This window comes from Cucumis melo, chromosome 12 (assembly GCF_025177605.1).
Source record: "Cucumis melo cultivar AY chromosome 12, USDA_Cmelo_AY_1.0, whole genome shotgun sequence".
NCBI classification, from domain to species: Eukaryota; Viridiplantae; Streptophyta; class Magnoliopsida; order Cucurbitales; family Cucurbitaceae; genus Cucumis; species Cucumis melo.
The window spans coordinates 27,896,349-27,917,913 of NC_066868.1; the positions used below are offsets into that span (position 1 = coordinate 27,896,349).

At 34.6% G+C, this 21,565-nt stretch overlaps 2 protein-coding genes across 15 annotated transcripts; both read left to right on the plus strand.

Moving 5' to 3' along the window:
* The first annotated feature begins 3,399 nt into the window (after nt 1-3,399).
* Nucleotides 3,400-9,120, plus strand: LOC103488686 (protein IMPAIRED IN BABA-INDUCED STERILITY 1). Of its 2 annotated transcripts, XM_008447613.3 has the most exons (10): nt 3,400-3,953; nt 4,152-4,559; nt 5,254-5,538; nt 5,798-6,115; nt 6,553-6,780; nt 6,922-7,019; nt 7,459-7,546; nt 7,708-8,241; nt 8,348-8,480; nt 8,712-9,120. In XM_008447613.3, the coding sequence occupies exons 2-10, from the start codon at nt 4,161-4,163 to the stop codon at nt 8,720-8,722; spliced, it is 2,094 nt and encodes a 697-aa protein (XP_008445835.1). In that variant the 5' UTR covers nt 3,400-3,953; nt 4,152-4,160; the 3' UTR covers nt 8,723-9,120. The 2 variants fall into 2 exon arrangements, with proteins under 2 accessions (XP_008445835.1, XP_008445783.1); XM_008447561.3 differs by having other exon boundaries at nt 3,540-4,559.
* A 2,830-nt stretch (nt 9,121-11,950) lies between these two features.
* On the plus strand, nt 11,951-21,498 carry LOC103488255 (formin-like protein 20). Of its 13 annotated transcripts, none has more exons than XM_008446942.3 (17): nt 11,951-12,532; nt 13,073-13,776; nt 13,854-14,075; nt 14,156-15,960; nt 16,121-16,253; nt 16,395-16,466; nt 16,666-16,764; nt 16,929-16,970; nt 17,206-17,286; nt 17,389-17,439; nt 17,529-17,610; nt 18,209-18,303; nt 18,790-18,861; nt 18,952-19,068; nt 20,034-20,102; nt 20,197-20,263; nt 20,582-21,498. In XM_008446942.3, exons 1-17 carry the CDS (start codon nt 12,460-12,462, stop codon nt 20,677-20,679), a joined length of 3,882 nt encoding a protein of 1,293 aa, XP_008445164.1. In that variant the 5' UTR covers nt 11,951-12,459; the 3' UTR covers nt 20,680-21,498. The 13 variants fall into 13 exon arrangements, 6 of the variants coding, with proteins under 6 accessions (XP_008445164.1, XP_008445405.1, XP_008445489.1 ...); XR_537422.3 differs by having other exon boundaries at nt 11,955-12,532; nt 20,202-20,263; nt 20,582-20,669; XM_051080258.1 differs by having other exon boundaries at nt 11,957-12,527.
* The last annotated feature ends 67 nt before the right edge of the window (nt 21,499-21,565 follow it).

Sequence of the window (21,565 nt, forward strand, 5' to 3'; positions counted from 1 at the left end):
TTAAGTTATTCCCAATCAATTAATTGATTTAATGATCTTAGAAAATGTAATAGCAGAAATAAATATATAATTGCAAATAGGACTTCTTCTTTTTTTTAGAGCAAAGTCAAAGCTTATAATTTGACTTAAAGTCAAAATTATAGGCCATCCATGGCATGTGAAATAATGAATCTAGGGTTTGTTGGTATCCCTTGTGATTGTGGTTGTAACAACCATATAATTAACATTTTATTTTTAGGTTAATCTCTATTTAACAACGATCATTTTTTTATTATTATTATTAAGCTATAACTCATATATTTTTAATCAAGAAATTGAGAATTTTGAATTTTTTTATCTCAATTTGTTAAAATATTTATCACTGCACTATTAACCTCGATGTTAGATGTTCGATTTCTCATCTGTTGTTGCAATATGCATTTCTTAATCAAAATGAATAGACCGGAGCCTATATTTTTATAAATACATTTTTATCTACTATCGTATTGGTATTGTATTCTATTTCTCCTCTCTCTCTTTTTTTTAAAAAAAGTCAATATTGCAATTTAGTCAAGAAAAAAATGTAAAAATTATAAATTTTAACACAATATTTACGTTCATGAAAAAAAAAATCAAATGTAATGAATTTTTTCTTTTAATAATTTTTTTTTTGTTTTTAAAAAAGAGTAAAAATAAAATCATTTATGAATTTTAAAAGAGAGTAAAAATACAATTTGTTTAGTAGATTGTGATATATATATATATATATATATATATATATATATATATATTGATATTATTCAAATTTAGTATGTTTGGAAGTAACCAAACAAAGTATATATTGGACACTTTTAAGAAATGGGAAAAGTATTTGGTATTACTATAACTTTGAATTTCAATTTATTGATAGATTTAATGTCATCATCTTTCGATTTCATAGAACCTTCTATTTATTGGATTAACCTAAATTTGTTGACCACCATTTTCATTCATTTAAAAGAAAAAAAATAAATACTAGGAATTATGTTGACATATTCTAATTTTGACTTCCAAAAGAAACACTCTTTCTAAAGAATAGTATATATATCGAAAGTTTGATTTTCGACCCATTCTTAATACATTTAATAATCATAAAATAATAATAATTATAAATAGTAAAAAAATTATTTATAAAATATAAAAAAAACTATAAATAGTTTAATGAATTTTACTGTTATTTCTATATTTTTGAAAATGTTCCTTATAATTATAAGTCTTCTGTTTTTATAAATATAAAAATATTTAGTCCCGTGAACTTTAAATGTTATAGTTTCATTTTGTATATTTAATCTAAAAAGATCATTACATCACCTACTTGATTTCTTAGTTAAATCCAACTCTCTCTCTAAAGGGGTAATTACTTTTCTATCATTTTTCATTAATTTAAAATATACTTTCTTAAAAAATAAATGGTAAAAGTTAAATTTAAACTCTCTCTATATATATATATTAACCATATAATACCCCAAATAATTTTTAAATAAAAATCCCTAACCCCATTTTGATTCTAGTATAATTTAATAAAAACTCTATAATTTTATGTGTGAATTTGAATTGGTTTGATTTGTGGATGTAATTTAGATATACATGTTATAATTTTTGGAATTGTTACCATATAACTAAAAAAGAATTAAAAATAAAAAAAGCATATGATTGAAGGATGGATATTGGAGGAATGATAAAAGGTAAGAATTAATATTGATTGCTGGGAAAGGGAATGCATGGGCATGGGGTGAGATGGAGAGAGAGAGAGAGAGAGAGAGATCTCTCCTTTCCTTTCCTTTCCTTTTCTTTTCTTTTATTTATTTAATTTTAAGTGGGACCCAATAAAGCCAAAAAAAAAAAGATAAAAAAGAAGAAGAAATGGTGAGTGTGGGGCCCAACTCAGAAGGTGAAAGGAGAGATTAGAAAATGTCATAGGGAGGCAGTGGGAAAAGCTGGCAAAGCTTAACACTACACAAACCCCCTCTCTCTTCCTTCTCAAAAGTACCAACACACACACACACACACACTCTCTTCCTTTCCTTTTTCTTTTATTTGCAAGTTTACTTTCCTTTTTTTTTTCCTATTAAAAAATTAATGTAAATATTTTAATTTATTTAGTTATATTTAAATACAGTCACTTTTTTATTTCACAAAATAATAATGGTTATTTGAATTTTGGTTTCTCATACTCTAATTTGTATATTTTCCATTGTTGCTATTATTATTAACTTCTCCAACATTTTGAGTTTCATAAATTTTTCGAAAAAATAAAAATAAAAAATAGAAAGAAAAGATGTTGTGGTTAGAAAGATTTATGGTGAATTTAATTTATGAAACGCATTATAATATTTGGATTTAATGATAAAAAACGACTTTCGAGACTCTAATTGGAAATCGCGACACCTTTCGGCTTCCATACATCCCACCAAAATTAACTTTCAATTATTGCTTCATATTTCATAACTTCCAAATTTACAAATTTCATTTTTATATTTTATGTGGTTCTTTTTCTTTCGTCATTTAGTCGATTATATTTAATTTAATAAATTTTTAAATCGATCTCTACCATTAAAGAATAAATGTCGGTCGGTAGATCGATTGATTTAAATTTATGAAATATTTTTAAAAATTTTTCAATTTAAAACTTTACCAAACAAACACCTCTCATTCTCCAACCGACTTCGATTTGATAAATTGGCTTAGTTTTTCGATCTATTTGCTCAACCATAGGTTTTTTTTATGTTTATTTGATATTTAAACTTTTAAATATAATTAATAAGCAGTCGAATTTAAAAGATTAAATATTAACTAATTATATGTCAATACGAAAAATATATTGAGGCGTATGAAATGGATATTATATATGTATAGATGCAATGGATGGGTTCATCTCAATTTCAATCCCATAGTGGTTGTTTCTTTAATAAAAACCATCATAGGATTAATCAAAGAATGAAAAATGATATGAAATGTACGCAATGGTACAAAAATAGAAATATAGACCAATTTCACCCAATTATTTGAAAAAGTAGACCAATTTTAGTTAAAGAAAAGAAGACCCGTGTTTTATTTATAGGTTAAAAAAGACAAACAACGAATCTTCGGAGGTAATAAGTGGAAAAATCAGAGGTTGAAAATATACAAAATTACGTAAATAAAATAAAAAAGGGAATATTATGCATTTAGTCAACAACTACCCAAACTAAAAACCCGCTCCCACGCGCGAAGTAGCGAACACGCGGTCTTTGAATGGAGGGAATAAAGTGGGACCGAATGTGATTTGGCGGTCAGACACACGCGACGACTCGAGAGAAGGAAGTCTTTGGAAGATAGTAAATGCGAAGAAGCGAGTCCAATTAAAAAAACAAAAACAGAGAATAAACACATACTGCTTCCAAACTTTCCCTCCTTTCCCATTTATTTTTCTCCCTTCTCAAAAAACTAAAACCAAAAAAGGTTTTTTTTTTTTTTTTTTTTTTTTTCTTTCTTTCTTTCTTTTAAGTATCATTAAGTTATAGATTAAGGCTAAAGCATACCCTAATTGGGTTTTAATATTTACTTACAAGAATTGAAAGTTTAGAGGGAAAATTTACACTTTTTGATTATTTTAGGTGAATTTAGTTCAAAGTTAATCAAGTGTTGGAAAGAAAGTTAAGTTAGAATTGGAGAAGAAGAAAGAGATAGATGGAAGATTTATTGGGGAGAATTTTATTCTTTACTGCTGCTGCTGCTGCTGCTGCTGTTGGTGTTGGTGGTGCAGTGGGTATTTAACTTTCCGTTGATTTCGCTGTTTCAATTGTGGAGCCGAGCTTTAATGGCTTCTTCTAATCCACTATCTTCCGCAATCGCCGCATTATGGATCCATTACAGTAACTGAGAACATAGCACAACAAATTGTATTCCCACACAAACAACCCAAATTAGACTCCACATTCCATTGTTGTAACCTGGTATAAAACTCCACCCTCTTCTTTTTTCTCTTCTCTCAATTCTTCAATACACTCCCATTTTCATTTGGGATTAGAAAAAAAAAAAAAAACGATCTTCCCGCTAACCCATTTGATTTCTTTCTTTTCCCCTTTCTGGGTCGACCCAGATTGCTTGATTCTTGAAATCTTTGTTTCTCACTAATGGTTCTCAAGTTGCAGTGATCCGCCATGGGGTGTGTGAACACGAAGCAGGCGGTGTCCGTCACGCCTGCATTCGATCATTCCGGCGTGTTTCGAGATAATGAATCAACGGCGGTGGGGAACTCGGGTCGGAGCCGACTTGGGTTGATGGGGGAGATTGAGAAGGTTTCGAAGCCCAAGGCTAAAGTGAAGAAGAAGAGTTCCAGTGAGTTTAATGGGGTTGGGAGTGAGTTTGGTGAGTCGGGGAGAGCGAGTTCAAATGGCGGAGGAAATGAAACTTTGAGCTTCAGATTGGGGAATTTTAACAAGTATATGGAAGGTGAACAAGTGGCGGCGGGTTGGCCGGCCTGGCTTAGCGCTGTCGCCGGTGAGGCCATTCAAGGTTGGGTTCCACTCCGGTCCGATGCCTATGAGAAGTTGGAAAAGGTTCTTTTTTTCTTACGCTCTTTCATATCCGTTTTTCTTTGTTAATCATATCCAATCTAAGTTTTATCTATATCTAATCATTTATCATTATGTTTTTTCCATTGCTTGACTTGGATTTATAGTTGATTTAGGTAATTATGCTTCCATTTAGGGGGAGGGGACATGTAATTAATTCTTCTCATCTGTTAAGTTGCTTTGTCCAATCAGTTCAACCTGCCACTGTGGGAGCATGATGAGCTGCATGCATTTTTTTGAAACAGTAATCTTTGTATTTCATCTGCTGCTGGATGGATTCTGTTGCCTTTCACTTTCAGTTTGAACTTTTGAAAGGATTTATGTTTTTCTTTAATTGTCATGGAAAGTGTCTAAACTTGCTAATTTGATGACCCCTTCTTCCCTTCATGTTTCTGCCAAATAAAGAATCGTCCACTGTAAGATTTACAACCTTTTTTTTAATCAGGTACCCTGAAATCTATTCATTAGGAACAGAGTTTTCTGTGTTTGGTAATTTCTGCTTTTCAAAAAGTGTATTGGTCCTTTTTTTTCTACACCTGCTTCAATTTCATTATAACTTTCTTGTTGACATTCCTAATTCTCTAACGGTGGTAGTTGAAGTGTTATTTTAGAAAGTTGATTTTCGTCTGAATGGACTTGGTCTAAATTCTTTCTGCTTGTTGATGTTAAATTTTAATAGATTGGACAAGGTACATATAGCAGTGTATTCCGAGCTCGTGAACTCGAAACGGGAAGGATCGTTGCTTTAAAGAAGGTTCGATTCGACAATTTTGAGCCTGAAAGTGTTAGATTTATGGCACGAGAGATCATGATTCTCCGCACGCTCGATCACCCTAACATCATCAAATTGGAGGGCTTAATTACATCTCGTTTATCATGTAGCATTTACCTTGTATTCGAGTACATGGACCACGACATTACTGGACTCTTGTCCTGTCCTGATATCACTTTTAGTGAATCACAGGTATGCTTGATTCAGTGTTGTAATGAGTTGCTTAAATTTCTATTATACAGTTATAAAACTTACCTGCTAAGTAAGTAGATTGTATGTATCGGTACTTTTGAATGAAGGTTCCGAGTTCATATAGAAATTTTTTTCATCCAGAACAATAAGTTGGGAAGCATTCTTTTGCAGAATATGAAGTGGGAATGAAACTTTCTATTTCTTATGGACAAATGAATGAGTACAGTAATGAATCTGTTGCTCTTTACCTTTTCTGTAGATTAAATGCTACATGAAACAATTGTTATCCGGGCTTGAGCATTGTCACTCACGTGGTGTGATGCATCGGGATATTAAAGGATCTAATCTTCTAGTCAATAATGAAGGAGTATTGAAGGTGGCTGATTTTGGATTGGCAAACTTCTGTAATTCTGGGCACCGGCAACCTCTAACAAGTCGTGTTGTCACTCTGTGGTATCGCCCTCCTGAACTTCTACTGGGTTCAACAGACTATAATGCATCTGTGGATCTTTGGAGTGTTGGCTGTGTTTTTGCAGAACTTCTAGTTGGGAAACCTATTCTTCAAGGAAGAACAGAGGTAATATATACTTTTTCCCTTTTTTAAATTGTTATTGTACTATTTATTATCATATTCTTCCTAATCTGTCTTCGCATTTGAAGAAATAGACGAACATGGGGACAAGTACTTCAATGAGAAATTAACATTCCCAGTAAAAGTGGCTTCTTTAGATTTCTCTGAGTTGCCTATCTACGTAACATTATTTCTTGAAAGAAGAAATTTGTGAAACATCAAAACAGAACTTCGATTTTTAAAGGATTCGATGTTTTACATTAGTGTTTTAATATGAACAATTCTATATTTTGGTGAATAAATGTCAATGATGACGTTAATGCTCTGAAATGCCTTCCTTAGCGACTCATGCAGTTTTACCAAGTTTATGTTATATTTTTCAAAGGTGATATTGACTTTACATTTGCGGTCTTATATTGATACTTTCTTCTTTCTACCAACAGGTGGAACAGTTACACAAGATCTTCAAGCTTTGCGGCTCTCCTCCTGATGAATACTGGAAAAAATCTAAACTTCCTCATGCCACTTTGTTCAAGCCGCAGCATCCTTATAATAATTGTTTACGGCAGACCTTCAAAGATCATCCTTCAACGACTGTGAACTTGTTAGAAACTCTTCTTTCCGTTGAACCATACAAGCGTGGAGTTGCCTCCTCGGCTCTCACATCTGAGGTAATAATGTTGATTACCTTATGCTGTCTCGCAAAATTCTAGCTACTCTTGTTGCACGACACTAATTTGATTATACTAGAACCAAGTAATCTGTTTGTTCAATGAATTTTCTCATACTAAATCCTTTATGGTTTCTTTCAGTATTTCAGTACCAAACCGTATGCATGTGATCCATCAAGCATGCCGATATATCCACCTAACAAAGAGATTGATGCGAAACAAAGAGAGGAGACTAGAAGGTTGGTTCTCATTTCTTTCTATCATAAAAGAGTTTGAAACTCAAGTGAGAAGAAAAAGATGACTTTTGGAGTGCCTAAGAAAATGTCTTGTCCATCTTCAGCAGTGCTGAAATTTGTCAATCCCGTGGAACTAATATTTTGAGCCTATTTGGAATTACTTTTGGAGTGCCTACGAATTTTTTTTAAGTGCAAAAGAATGTTTTTAAGCCCTTGAAATTCATTCCAAATAGACCCTAAAATAGGTTTCTGTTACCAATGTGTGCATTACCTTGAAAAGAGTATGTTACGATGGCACATTCTCTGGATCTTGTAAAGGCATTGCAAATGACTAAACATAAAGGGTAGCAATTCATTCCTAATCGAATTGCTTCTTCTGCTTTACTATTGTTATTTCTGTTGTTCTTCGTGATCTATAATGTAAATAATTTTGAACTTGCAGGAAGAAAGGTAGCGGAAGAGCCCGTGGACTAGATAACAGAAGGTTAACGCGAAAGCATCTTGGAATCAGTAAATTGGCACCAGCAGAGGTATTTCTTCTTTTTCACACCCTTCCCTTTTTGTTCTCTTTTTAGAAACAAATGTATGAGAACCATGCTAAGGAGGCACCCGTTGGATTTATAAATTTACTATTCTTAGTGTCTACCACACTACAGGGAAGTTCTCATTCATCTGCTTTGAATGTTTACAGGACTTATCAGTCTCAGCTCGAGATTTGCATAAAATTAGTATTAATGCACAAAATCTTAAAGAAGAGAAGGTTATCAAAGGTGTTGAGGTGGAAAAAATGTCTATGGATAAATTGGAAGAGACTATACATGTAAAGAATGCATCTCAAGGAGACCTTCCCTTCTCTGGCCCCCTGCAAGTTTCAACATCAAGTGGTTTTGCGTGGGCTAGACGAAGAAGAGACGATACCTCTATTCGATCTTATTCCAGATCAATTTCAAGAGGACACCTAATTAATGGGCTGGAAGATTCTACTACATTGCATTCAAGAAGCAATTTGGACTCTAAGATTCATGAAAAGAGTGACATGACGTCCATCAGCCGATCAAGTTCCAAGGGCCATGAATCAAATGAGAGATCAAAGGTTGTGATAAGGAACCCGTGGGGGAAGTTTGAGCGTCCTGATTCCTTTGATACTTCGGATGAGTACCACTCACAGGAATTTGCAGCGGCATTGTATTTGCGAGATGAAACAGAAGCTAAGAGGAAACAGCTGGTGAGTTTAAGATCATTAGCGCCAGCCCTTTGATGTTTGCCATTGTTTTACAATATTGTAAGGATTGTTTCACCGCCTAAACCTTTATCGCCTGATCTTGTGACAGAGTTATCAGGATCAAGTGGACAAAGTTGAATATTCGGGGCCCTTGTTATCTCAATCTAGCAGAGTGGATGAACTGCTAGATAGACACGAGAGGCATATCCGACAGACAGTTAGAAGATCATGGTTTCAAAGAGGTACTACTATTGATACATTATATTTCCTTCATTGAAATTTGTACGTTGTACTTTACATTTTCCATAAGGTTTTAAAGATTGTTGAAATTCCCCATCAGAAACCAGTTCGCAGCATCTACGTTGCGAGCTTGTTTGTCTTTCTGTCTGCATATGTTCGTCACATTTCTACTTCTACACTCTTTTAAAGATTTATCTGTTCTCGCCCTTGCATTTTGGGCTCGTAACCTGTAGGTAAAAATTGATTGCTTATCAATTGGAAAAACTCTGGAGGTTGAGCATTTTGTAACAGAAGAAAGCACCCAGTGAAGAAATCTTCCCACGTTCATGATGAAAATCACTTGATAAACTATTGAACAGCAAGTTCATAACCAAGGAATTTATGTCATTGCTGTTCAACACGACAGAAATATACACACGTTGGAACATCTTGACGAAAGCAGAAACATTTGGATGATCAAACTTGTTGATTTCCTTCCAAGCAGCCATTTTCCCCCCTCTTTTCTATCTAGTTCCCTGATTTTTTTATCCAATGTTGTAATGTATAGAGTAAGTACTCGATAGATGATGAGAAAGTATTACTGTAAATGTTCCTGATTTGTAAACATGACAGTGTACTTTAAAGATGTTTTCATTCTTGAAACCATTAAATTCTTCACTTGATTGCTTTCTTCAATGAAGAGAAAAAGAGGGTTATAATTATGAAGAAACACAAAGGGCATCACAAAACATGGTTGAAAACTTGAAAGTGTCACATCCAAGATGCTGCATATCTGGTTCTGTCCTCTTCTCTAATTTTGTTAATGAATCATTATCTCCATAGAATCGTTCAAGTAGATAAGGAGTTGAGACACCTAATAAGAACACGAGAAAGAAGTCAAACCGAAATCAGATTGTAAATCAAATCATAAACGTGTTGTTTTGCAATCAAATTTCTTCTGGAAGCCAAGGACAAAAGGGAGAGGACATTAACAATGTACAAAGTGTAAACCATTTGGGTCATGAAAAACAAGATAAATCTTGCTGTGGAAAGATGGGGGCAAAGGGATGTGAAGATTCAGAGTGGAACAGTGGCTTTTAGAATTAAGATTGTGAAATTTTTGAGGGCTCCATACTTGTAATGATAATGTAGAAAAGAAAGCAAATGGGGCAGTTATGTTAAAGGCCAAGCAGAGCTTAAGCCACACATGGATTTGCCTCTTTCTTTGTCCTTATCTCCTTTGGTAATTAGCATTCATCCTTATTAGAAGCTTCAATTCTTCTCTCAATGAGTTGAAATCAGGATCACTTACCAAACTTGACCAAAAAAAATGTAAATAATTCATTTCTAGAAGAACAAAGCACAAAGTGAGAAGGCCTTGTTTGCAAAATGAATCAATATTCAAACACATACAATTAGGAGGAATGTGAATATCATATAGTATCCTAACTCTCTTAATTTGTTCTTTTCTTCTTTGTTCATTTCTTTTTGGCACCAATCATGTTCATTTATGAAGGTGGGATCCTTTTCCTTCACTCACCCTTCAACAAATGCCCTTCATTATTGCTTCTAACAATCAAAGGGATTTCCACTATGCTTTTCTTTGCTTTCATTTCATGATTTCATATGATTTTTGTTAAAGTAAGATAAGAAATGATCTTGGGTTCATAAGAAAGTACAACGTTTTTAAATGATATGAGGTCTTTTGGGTGAAACTAAAAACAAAATCACGAGGGTTTATATCCAGTGGAAGATATCATATCATTGTGGACATATTCAGAGGTTTGTTATCTCTAACATTTTTTTTACGGATTTGCTTGAAACTTCTTATTCTTTATGAATTCATACATGCAAATATTGGTAAATATTGACTCATACACTTTGGTAAAATAATCACTTACACGAAAATAACTAAAAAGAAAGGTGAATAGATCATCATCAAATAGAAAACTTTGCTATGGGTTTGAAAAGTCAATTGTCTTCTCAATATACATCAAATAATCACAAAATGATTCTTGCTTGGGTAGTGTCCAAAAAATGATTATTTGTATTTGGTTTGAAGCATACCAAAATTTCCTCATAATTAATATGGCTTTTTAGTTACAACTTTATCATATAATAGATATTGTGTATAATTATATCTCTTAGAAAAATTATGCATAAGATATTTGATAAAAATAATAAATGTAGAATGAAAAAAAAAGAGTACGAACGAAAGAATGTACTTTTTTGTTCAACAAATTGTAGAAGAATTAAACAATCAAACAATAATATCAACAATTGTAAATTTAAGAGTTTAAAATAAGAAGACAAGTCGTGTATTTTCTTTTTCTAAAATAATCCTTTTAATAATACGTCACAAATGTACTTTAAAAAAAAGTATTTCTTTTAGTTCTTTTAAAAGATGATATCAACCAACTTTTATACCTAAATTTGTAGATTCAAAAGCTAAGTTTTATCAATAAAGCAATGAGATCATATATTTAAAATGATGATAATTTTTATATTCCATTCCATAGTATAATTGGTTTTAAAAATAGGATTAAAGTTGAAATTATCATAAACATCTAAATTAAGTCTTTATAACTAACTGTCAACTAATTTTGTATATTAATTATGAAAAAGAAAATCTACAAAAAAAAAAAAAAAAATGTTGATGGAAGCCTTAATTATTTAAATAAATAAATACTTTTGGAATTATTCCAAACTTGTCCCACTAATCCAAATGAACTATGAATCACGTGCACTGCACGTGATGTTTTTAATTACTTTGGCTTTGTATAATTAACACATTTTTTTTTCTCACTAATAACCTTATAATAATGAATTATATTATTGCTTTTGAGACTATGGTTTTTTTTTTCTTTTTAAAAAAATTTATTAAGATTTTTGACAGTCCCATGTTTCCAAAAGTAAGATCCTTGCACGTTCCCTTTAATAAATACTTTGGTTTTCCTTTATATTCTAAAGTCAAGCACCATATAATAATTTTATAATTAGGAGAAAGAAAAGATAATAATTTATTTTTGTTTCATAATCTAATTAATTTAATTTAATTTAATTTAACTTATTCAACTACTTAAAAAGTCTTCGTTTTTATTTGGAATTTAAAAATTATAATTTTGAGTAAAGAAATAATGATACTATTATGTAATGGTTAGTTAAGTAAGGCTTAGTTAATTAATTAAGATATTAATAACCTTTCTTAAAAGTAAGGTTTGAATTTGTTACTAAATTCTTCGATGAAAAAGAATGAAAATGGAATGTTGATTAGGAAGAGAATGTCGTTAAATAAAATTTAAAAAGTAAGTGCCACGTGTATGCCACGTAGCGAAACGGATTCTCTCTATCTCTCTCTCTTTCTCTTCATCGTTAGGGGAAGAGAATAGAAAAGTTGACGTTGCAGGAAAGCCAAGTGGAGAATAGCAGACAGCATATAAAGCTCTTCTTCCACTTCTCTCCTTTTTCCATTTCCATTTCCATTTCTCTTCCTTCTCTCTCTCTCTCTCTCTCTCTCTCTGCTCTAAAACTTTCTTCCATTTCTCTGATCATTTCATTTTCTTCAATTATTCCTCTTTTTCTTCTAATCTGTTTCTCTCTCACTCTCTTACTTTAGCTTTTCCTTCATTTCTCTGCTCCTGCATTCTCTCACTGCTCTGTCTTCTATGGTTTTCTCATGCTTTTGTGTTCATTCTTCATTTTCATCTTTTGTTGAGTACTTTTGAGCTATCTGTTTTGTCTCAAGCTGTTTTCTCACTCTGTTTTGCTTGTATTTTCTGACTTTGTTCTCAAATAAGGCTGCGTACTCTGTTTCTTCCGGTTTTTTCATTTTGTTTCTTCTTCGGGTTTTTCTGAATTTAAGATTCCATTTTGACATTCTGGGTGTGTTGAATTTCGTGGTTTTCTACGGTTTCTGGGGTTGCGTTTTGGTTAGTGTAGTTCCCCTGTTTTTCTTCTGGTCGAGTAGATTTGGACCTGACTGAGGGAGGAACAGCGCCATAGATGGCGCTGTTTAGAAAATTATTCTACCGGAAGCCTCCAGATCGGCTTCTCGAGATCGCGGAAAGAGTGTACGGTATGCTTCCCTTTCAAATTCCTTGGTGTTCTTGTGCTGTGAGCGAGGAAATGTATGTTGTCTCTATTACTTACTGTTTGCTTGGTGAATAATTGAGGTTTGTTATATACTTCGATGCGCGTTTGAGTTCGGTTTAGGGTGCTTTGACATGCTCTTAACAGTTCTTCTCTTCTCCATTTCTCTGTAGAAGCTCACTGTTGTTGTGTTCGTCATTTTAATCTCACTATGATCTTTCTTTCCCATTTACCTTTTGTAAGAGCAAGTAGTTTTGAGTTGCTAAGGTCTTTAACACCCCTTATTGCATGGGTTCTATGGTCATTGGGAGAGATCTACAATTAGCAAGTTGAAGTAGTTAATTGTTGCTTTGTAAAATGGTTCTGTTCACCTGAAGTTTCTTTTAAATATATGAAAAATATTTTGTAGTGTCCTGAACCTTTTGTTCTAAAACTTACTATATATATATATGTATGTATGTATGTATATAAAGTTGTATCTGCATGTTACTACTAATGAAGAAGAAATTTCCAATTTTTTTTTCAGTGTTTGATTGTTGCTTCTCTAATGAGGTATTGGAGGAGGATGAGTACAAAGTGTACTTGGCTAGCATTATACCAAAGCTGCAAGACCACTTTCCTGACGCATCTTTCATGGTGTTCAACTTTAGTGAACGAAAGAGGAAGACTAAAACTTCGGACATACTGTCTCAATATGGTATGACAGTGATGGAATATCCTCTTCAATATGAAGGGTGTTCTCTACTGCCATTGGAGATGATTCACCACTTCATTCGGTCGAGTGAAAGCTGGTTGTCATTGGAGAGACAGAAAAATGTACTGTTGATGAACTGTGAACGAGGAGGATGGCCAATCCTTGCTTTCATGCTTTCAGCCATTTTGTTGTACCGTAAACAATATGAAGGGGAGCAGAAGACCCTTGAAATGGTCTACAGGCAAGCACCTAGAGAACTCTTCCAAGTCCTTTCTCCTGTAAACTCACAGCCTTCTCAAATGAGATATCTTCAGTACATTTCTAGGAGAAATCTAGGTTCTGATTGGCCTCCACCTGACGCACCTTTAATTTTAGACTGTCTGATACTTCGAGAGCTTCCTATGCTTAATGGAGGAAAGGGATGGAGGCCTATCATACGCATTTACGGTCAGGATCCATTAACACCACGTAATAGAAGCCCAAAACTTGTTTTTTCTAGTGCAAAGATGGAAGGACATGGTCGCCAGTATCTACAGGTAAAGTTTATGTCACAAGATTTACAATGCCAAGAATTTGGCAAATATTTCAGTGCTTTCTTTCATTTTAATTGCAGGTAGCAAGCAGACTGGTAAAAGTGGATGTCCATTGTCACGTTCAAGGCGATGTTGTTCTTGAATGCATCCGTTTAGGTGGAGATCTAATACATGCGGAAGTGATGTTTAGATTCATGTTTCACACAGCATTTGTGGATTCAAACAGTTTGAAGCTCAATCGTGATGAGGTTGATGTTTTATGGGATGCCAGGGATCAGTTTCCTAAAGATTTTAGAGCAGAGGTAGGCTGTTGTTTCTTTTCTGGTGATATATACCCTTTTCTTTTGAAGCCTTCAGATCTGATGGAATATTCATGTGTCAGGTACTTTTTCGGGATGCTGATCATGTTGTGCCTAACCACTCTACAACGGCAAGAAGTGATGATAAAATTGAAAATGAAAGCAACTCGACTGAGGAGTTTTTTGAAGTGGAGGAAATATTTAGCAATATTATTGACGTGCAGGAAGTTAAGAAGGATTATGATGTTCAAATGGTACATACAAACGAAACAGATTATATTGACCATCAAGCAGTTTGGGAGGATGCAGATCCTCCTACATTCCAACGCTGTAAATCATTAGGAGGCAGTCAAAACTTTGACAAGAAGATGGATTTTAACGTTGAAGCAGTGAAGGACATTACTGTTGATGATATAACTTTTAAGACAGGTGAAAAAGTGGACTCTGGCCTTCAAGCAGTGAAGGACATTGTTGTGGATTATGGAGATAAGAAGCCAAATCCTCTGCTATTTTCTGTTAATGTACTGAGACGTATGGCAATCAAGGAACTGATAGATGATGCTTACGACAAGTTGGAAGGGGTGCAGCATAAAGGCTATGGAGAGGATACTGCCATTGCGCACTCAGAATCAAAACTTCCTTTGAAAAAGTTGGAAGCTGATGCGTGGAGGGTTGAATATGAGAAGTTGCAATCAGCTTCAAGGAAACAGCCGTCATCAACTGTTAAGCTAATGAATCATACAATTGTAGCTAAACAGAAAACCAAACAACCAGAAGATCAGAACTTTCTTGTAAAACAGGCAAAACTAAATACTCTTTCTAGATGGACTTCACATGACAAAGAATCGTGCCCAAACTCCATGCATTTGTTTTATCCATCATCAAGACAAACTCTTGCCTCGCCAACATCTATTAGTTCTCATACTAAAGATTCTTATTCATATTCGACTGCAAAATCTGCTTCTGCTTCTGCTACTTCAGGACTGCTTCTGTCTGATGCAGTTGATGAACAGAAAAGTAACAACGCGACTCCTAAAAAACCTTTAAGTTCTGCAACAGAGATTCTCACGAGTAGACCACAATCACCACTCGACTCCCCAAGACCATTGCCTAACACTGTTCTGCATCAAGAGCTTCCTTCTCCTACTACACTTCTACAGCCACCAGCTCTTCAAGCTAACGCATCTTTCTTCCAGGCATCATCTCCTAAATCTTCTTTATCACCCTCTTCATATTTTCACAAAAATGCAAGACCTCCTCCTCCAGCTCCACCTCCGCCACCACCTCCACCTTCCAATCACGTTGCACCAAAAAGTTCATTATTACTGTGTGGAAATAAACCTAAACAAAATGCTCCACCAGCACCACCTCCACCTCCAGTACGTAGAGCTCACCAACAATTACCACCACCACGACCACTCCCTTCACATGGAGCTCTGCTTTCTCCCCGCCTATCAGATGCTGGAGCTTTGCCACCACCCCCACCGCCACCTCCTCCAATTCAGAGGACAGCTCCTCCACATTTAACTCAGGGGCAACAGGCTTTAACGGCAACAGCCTGTGTCGTCTCATCTTCCCTGCCATCTCCAATTTGTGAAGCACCATCACCTCCTCAACCTACAACTGGTCCTCTTCCAAAGGTTCCTTCTTCTTCCCAACCTTCAGGAGGTGTGAGTCCACACTTGGAAGCTAAAGGAGTAAGTTCTTCAACTGATTTGAAAACAGCACCTATAGTGAGGGGACGTGGGTTCTTGCGATCAATGGGCATGGGGGTGGCTACTACAGGGCCTCAGCGGTCATCGTTGAAACCTCTGCACTGGAGCAAGGTAACTCGGGTACTACAAGGGAGCTTATGGGAAGAATTGCAAAGATGTGGAGAGTCTGAAAGGTATTATAAATAATTCTATGAATCTAGGTTGCTTGTTCATTACAGTGTGAAATCATCACATTCAAAAATTGTAGTTTGGCCTAGATGCAATGTGTTCCTTTACACTTCAACATTAATTATGCTTTCTAATATAATAACCAATTTCCTACATTCTTTTTAGTGTACCAGAATTTGATGTATCTGAGCTGGAGACACTTTTCTCTGTGATTGTCCCTAAGCCTATGGCTGATTCCGGAGGTAAATCTGGAGGAAGAAGGAAGTCAGTTGGATCGAAATTGGACAAAGTTCACTTGGTATTTAAACTTCAATATTGCTCCCTAGAAACAAGTCCCCCCACCCCACCTCCACCACCTTATGATATATATAATATATATATGAGATTGCGGTCCTAACTATTGGTGCAACTAATTAGTGGATGAAATATTTAATTGCAGATTGATATTAGAAGAGCAAACAACACTGAAATCATGCTAACAAAAGTTAGGATGCCACTATCAGACATGATGGTAAGCCAAGAAAAGTAACAGATACATTAGATATGTCTGCATTGGTACAGACTGATTTTTTCTGTCATCAACATGTTAGCACTATGAAATCTGATTTCCTAATTACTGGCCTCTATACCATGTTAGCGCTCTTTGCCAATATGGAGTAGATTGTATTTTTCTTACTGTAATTGTCAATTCATCACGTGTTATAATACAGGCAGCAGTACTCTCCATGGATGAGTCAGTATTAGATGTAGATCAAGTGGAAAATCTTATCAAATTTTGCCCCACCAAAGAGGAGATGGAGCTTCTCAAGGTGAATATCTTGTGCTCTAATGTTGGATTAGCTTTATTCATTTGGCATTCTTAGATTCTTCATCTTATTCAAGGGATATCCTACTCTTTTTACATGTTATGTCAAACCATGCTCTTTACTTATGATCAATTAACTGAAGGTTTGTTTGTGCATAACTTTGTAAGGGATACTCTGGCGACAAGGATAAACTTGGAAAGTGTGAACAGGTAATTTTCAGTTGTTCTAGTGAATATGTCATAACTTGTGTTTCTTCAACTAAATAATTTATTTAAGTTCTTGCATGTGACAGGCATGCCTTCTTTGAACATATGCTTGTTATTTTTGTTATATTTTTATAATTCATCATTATGATTATTAGAGCCATCTGCAGTTTTTGGAGATGGTGCAATTACGTGTTTTATTTTTTTCCTTACATTTATTTGTCTATTGTCTACATATCAGTACTTTTTGGAGATGATGCAAGTTCCTCGTGTGGAATCGAAGTTAAGAGTGTTTTCTTTCAAGATTCACTTCAGCTCTCAGGTTTTGTGGTATCTGCAACTCTTCATTTGTTACGTATTCTTAGTTTCTCTGGTGTAAGCGTATTCTTTTTCTCTATGTTCTTATTCTTGATTTCCTTTGCAGATAGTAGAGTTCAAAAAAAGCCTAAACACTGTAAACTCTGTCTGTCAAGAGGTATATTGCTAATGATAATGAATATCTTAGTCCATTCATTTGATATGTGTCAATTCTTAGCCCATTAATTTAAGTTTTTGTTTTAATAGGTGAAGAATTCTCGCAAATTGAAGGAGATTTTAAAGAAAATTCTTTGCCTGGGAAATATGTTGAACCAAGGAACTGCTAGGGGTAAGAAGTTTCTTGCTTCCTTGTTGGAAGATACATTTTTACCAACATCATGACACCTAAATGGGTTTATACCGTCATGTTTAGAGAACGAAAAATATTTATCATGTAAAGTGATTATTATCATTTTTGTAAAAATGAATTTCCACGGTTGAAGGTATGTTTGCATTGATGACAAGGGCAAGAGCAAAATATGTCAAACTTTTCATAGGTTTTTTCCCTCTCCTTTCCTGTCTCCTAAGACTTCCGACTTTCGTCTAATGAGCTAGGGTTACATCATGCTCCACAATATTTATTGCATTCATTTTCGCATTATACTGAGTGTCAATAACTATTACAAAAGTGGTTTTCCCTTATTACTAAAGGGAACCATGGGTGAGTATGCGTGAGTTCCTCATTTTTATCCAATCACATGTTTGATTCAGTTTATATTCATGTCAAGAGGAAAAACCTGTACTCCATTTTCCTCGTGTTCAGTTCTTCGAATTCCTATATTATTCTCTGCTTTTCTATGATGCTGACTTTCTTCTCGAAATGTTTTATTACATGAATTCTGAACACATTACCAGCCAAATGGCTCAATACCAATTATACCATGCAGGTTCTGCAATTGGATTCAGGTTGGATAGTCTCTCAAAACTCACTGATACACGTGCTTCTAACAATAAATTGACTCTCATGCATTATCTCTGTAAGGTACTTTTCTAATGTCAACTGTTTTATCAATAAATTTTAATTTTTAAATATATTGGGAGAGAATAAATGTGCTTGTTAAATAAATTATATCTTACTGAATGGTATGTCAATCGAAAGTTACTTCTATCCTGAAAAAAGTGTTTGTAAAGTATGCGAACTGAGAGGCTGTATAGCTTTGATACTATACTATACTATTCCAGACAATTAAAGGATGCAAAAAAGGTTCTTATATATCCTGTAAGGCTGTAATAATAAACTGCTTAGTCTTGCGACATACAAGGTTAGTGTGAACCATAGATGCTGAAAGTGAAAGATGGGGCTTATGGGAGTTAACTTTTGCTTTTTATTAGAAAGATTAATAGGATATCTAACCCTCTAGGGATAGATTGTAAACTATGAAGTGAAGTTTGATCCTGTTTATATTTCCCCCAGCTTCCCCCAAATGCGGGAGGCTGATCACAAATTTGGTTTATGCATGTGCTTCAGGTTCTTGCTTCGAAGTCACCATCACTTCTTGATTTTCATCTGGACCTTGGTAGCTTGGAAGCTGCGTCTAAGGTCTACATATTTCTTGGTATTGAATTCAATTATTATGATCAAAAGAAAAGAAAGAAACCTGTTTGACTTGGGGTCTTGCTTCTTATGCAGATACAATTGAAATCTTTGGCAGAGGAAATGCAAGCAATAACAAAAGGATTGGAAAAGGTGAAGCAGGAACTGATTGCATCTGAAAGCGATGGCCCCATCTCTGAAAATTTTCATAAGGTGTAAAATCTTTCTTCCTTCCCTCCTCCCTACCCCAGCATCCTCTAGGATATTTTGTGTTGATATCATGATTATGAACTATTTTTTTTCGATGTTAACGGAGTGATCCTCAAGCTACATGTGCGTAAGCATCTCTTTGTAAGGGAGGGTACCGTGTACAAAAATTCCAATAATCAATCGCTTAGACCCATTGGCCTATTTGATAACCATTGGATTCTTAATTTTTTGGTTTCTGAGAATGAAGCTTATGAATACTACTTCCGCTGTAAGTTTGTCTTGTATTTCACTTTCTACCAATGTTTTCAAAAACCAGGCCACCCTAATTAAAAAAAAAAGTTAGAGAGAAATCAATCATAAAATTGGAAAACAGAAAACTAAAAAACAAATATGTTATCAAACGGGGTTCAATTAGTTCGGCTTTATATTTGATTGTTCTGTCTGTCCCTTGCACCGTGGCACCAAATTAAGAGGATTCAGCCTTTTACACAATTTTTTAAGTGCAAAGGCCATCAATCTTTTCAGGTTCTTCATCTGGGATTTTAAATGGAACGTGGGGAAATTTCTAAAATTGCACTATCTGCAGGGCAAATTTCAATTCTGCCTTCTTAGTTGGCCTTTTGATTGATGATTGGAGTAATTCAATTTATTTATTCCATCCTCATCATAGAGTATATGATATTTTGTTTAGCTATTCATGCCATAGAAGGCGAAACAGTATGGATGAATTGATGTTTTCTACGTCAAATGAGTGTGATATGACAACTACTTTGGAAGAATTGGTACTCTTCGATAGAGTTTGATACAATGAAGTTATTTCTCTTTATAGGTCAAAATGTAAAAAGCCAAGCGTTGTGCAAATACTCTTTTGGTTCTCTATCCCTCTCATCACCCAGATGCGCACACAAAAAACATCATTGTGGACACTTTTCCACTGTATTAAACAATTCATTGTCTTGTATTTTTAGATATTGGAAGGATTTGTTACTCTTGCCGAGAGGGAGGTGGAATCTGTGACAGTTCTTTACTCAGTGGCGGTAATCTTTTTTACTATATCATCAATGTTGCAATATAGTTTGAGGCTATTAAGAAATAAAAGAGACCATGCCTTTGCTTACTGGTTGGTGGCAGGGTAGAAATGCTGATGCGCTTGCACTATATTTTGGTGAGGATCCTTCCCGTTGTCCGTTCGAACAAGGTTAGTTAATACCGCACACCTCGTGTTTTTATCGTTCATTGTTGCAAATATTTTTATACAAATATTTTTATACAACGCTTGACAGTCTAAACATTTTCAGAGGGGTTTTCCATGTTTATTTTGTTTACCTTAGCACTTTTCAAGCAAAGCATATTTTTATCTTTCACACGTCTATCAGTTTCTCTCTAAGCTCTAATGAAGTCAATCCAAGTAGACCCTGAGTAACCTCACTTTGTCGAAAAAACTTTTCAGCGGGGTTTTCCATGTTTATTTAGTATTCAATTCATAAACATGACCCATGTGTTCAATTCATTGCAGTTACTGGAACACTCTTCCACTTTACAAGGTCCTTTCTGAAAGCACATGAAGAGAATTGCAAGCAATTGGAAATGGAGATGAGAAAGCTGAGAAAATAGATCCAATTTGGAAAACGCCACAAGCACCGTGAAGCTGATGAGGAAATTTGTAAAGGGTGAAGATCGTTAGGTATTTTTCTGAGTGCAGGATTATCAATACCTAACAAAGGTCAATCCCCAGGGGTTGCAAAGCTGGCACCCGAGATGTCGGAAAGATTCTTTCTTTAAAACCTCACCAGAAATCTAACAAGAATATTAGAAAACTGAGTTTGGAGCTGGCAGAAACTTTAGCCTCCCATAAGGTTTAATCCATGACCTGGATATTACCATGTTGTGCCAACCAAATAAGAACTTACTTCAATCTTCATAATGTAGAACCAAGAAGGAAAAAGGTTCTACAGACTTGGCTTTTGCCGATTCTGGAAAAAACTGTGGGAGAATTTTCGTAAATTAGAAGTGAAAAACTAGAGCAGGCTGTCTGACAGTAGCCTTTTTTGAAAGAAGATTTCATGTACAAAATGGATTAGGCATTCAAGTAGAGAATTTGATTTCAGCTTCCACACTGTATTTTGAATAGCTTCGTAACAGAGCAGCATCTAAGAACCAAATCATTCAGACTTTCAGCCGTAGGGATAATCTTGCATTCACCCGCCATAGCCTACTACTATATGTACAAAGCTCTCTCCCTGTTCATATTTTATTACTTAACCAATTCTGTAACATAAATTTCCGAATTTCTGTCCTTAGAGATGTTGTATAGCTCTTTTAAATAAGATTTTAGAACTCAGCTACTAACTTCTGTGACACTAACATAAAAATACTACTTTGCTTGTTAGAAATTATTCTTAGTTCAATCTTACTTCGACAATTTTTAAGGAAGCAAGTCTAATCATAATTACATCATGGAAACATAACCTTACCAAGTACTACAATCTTGTTTCAAGAA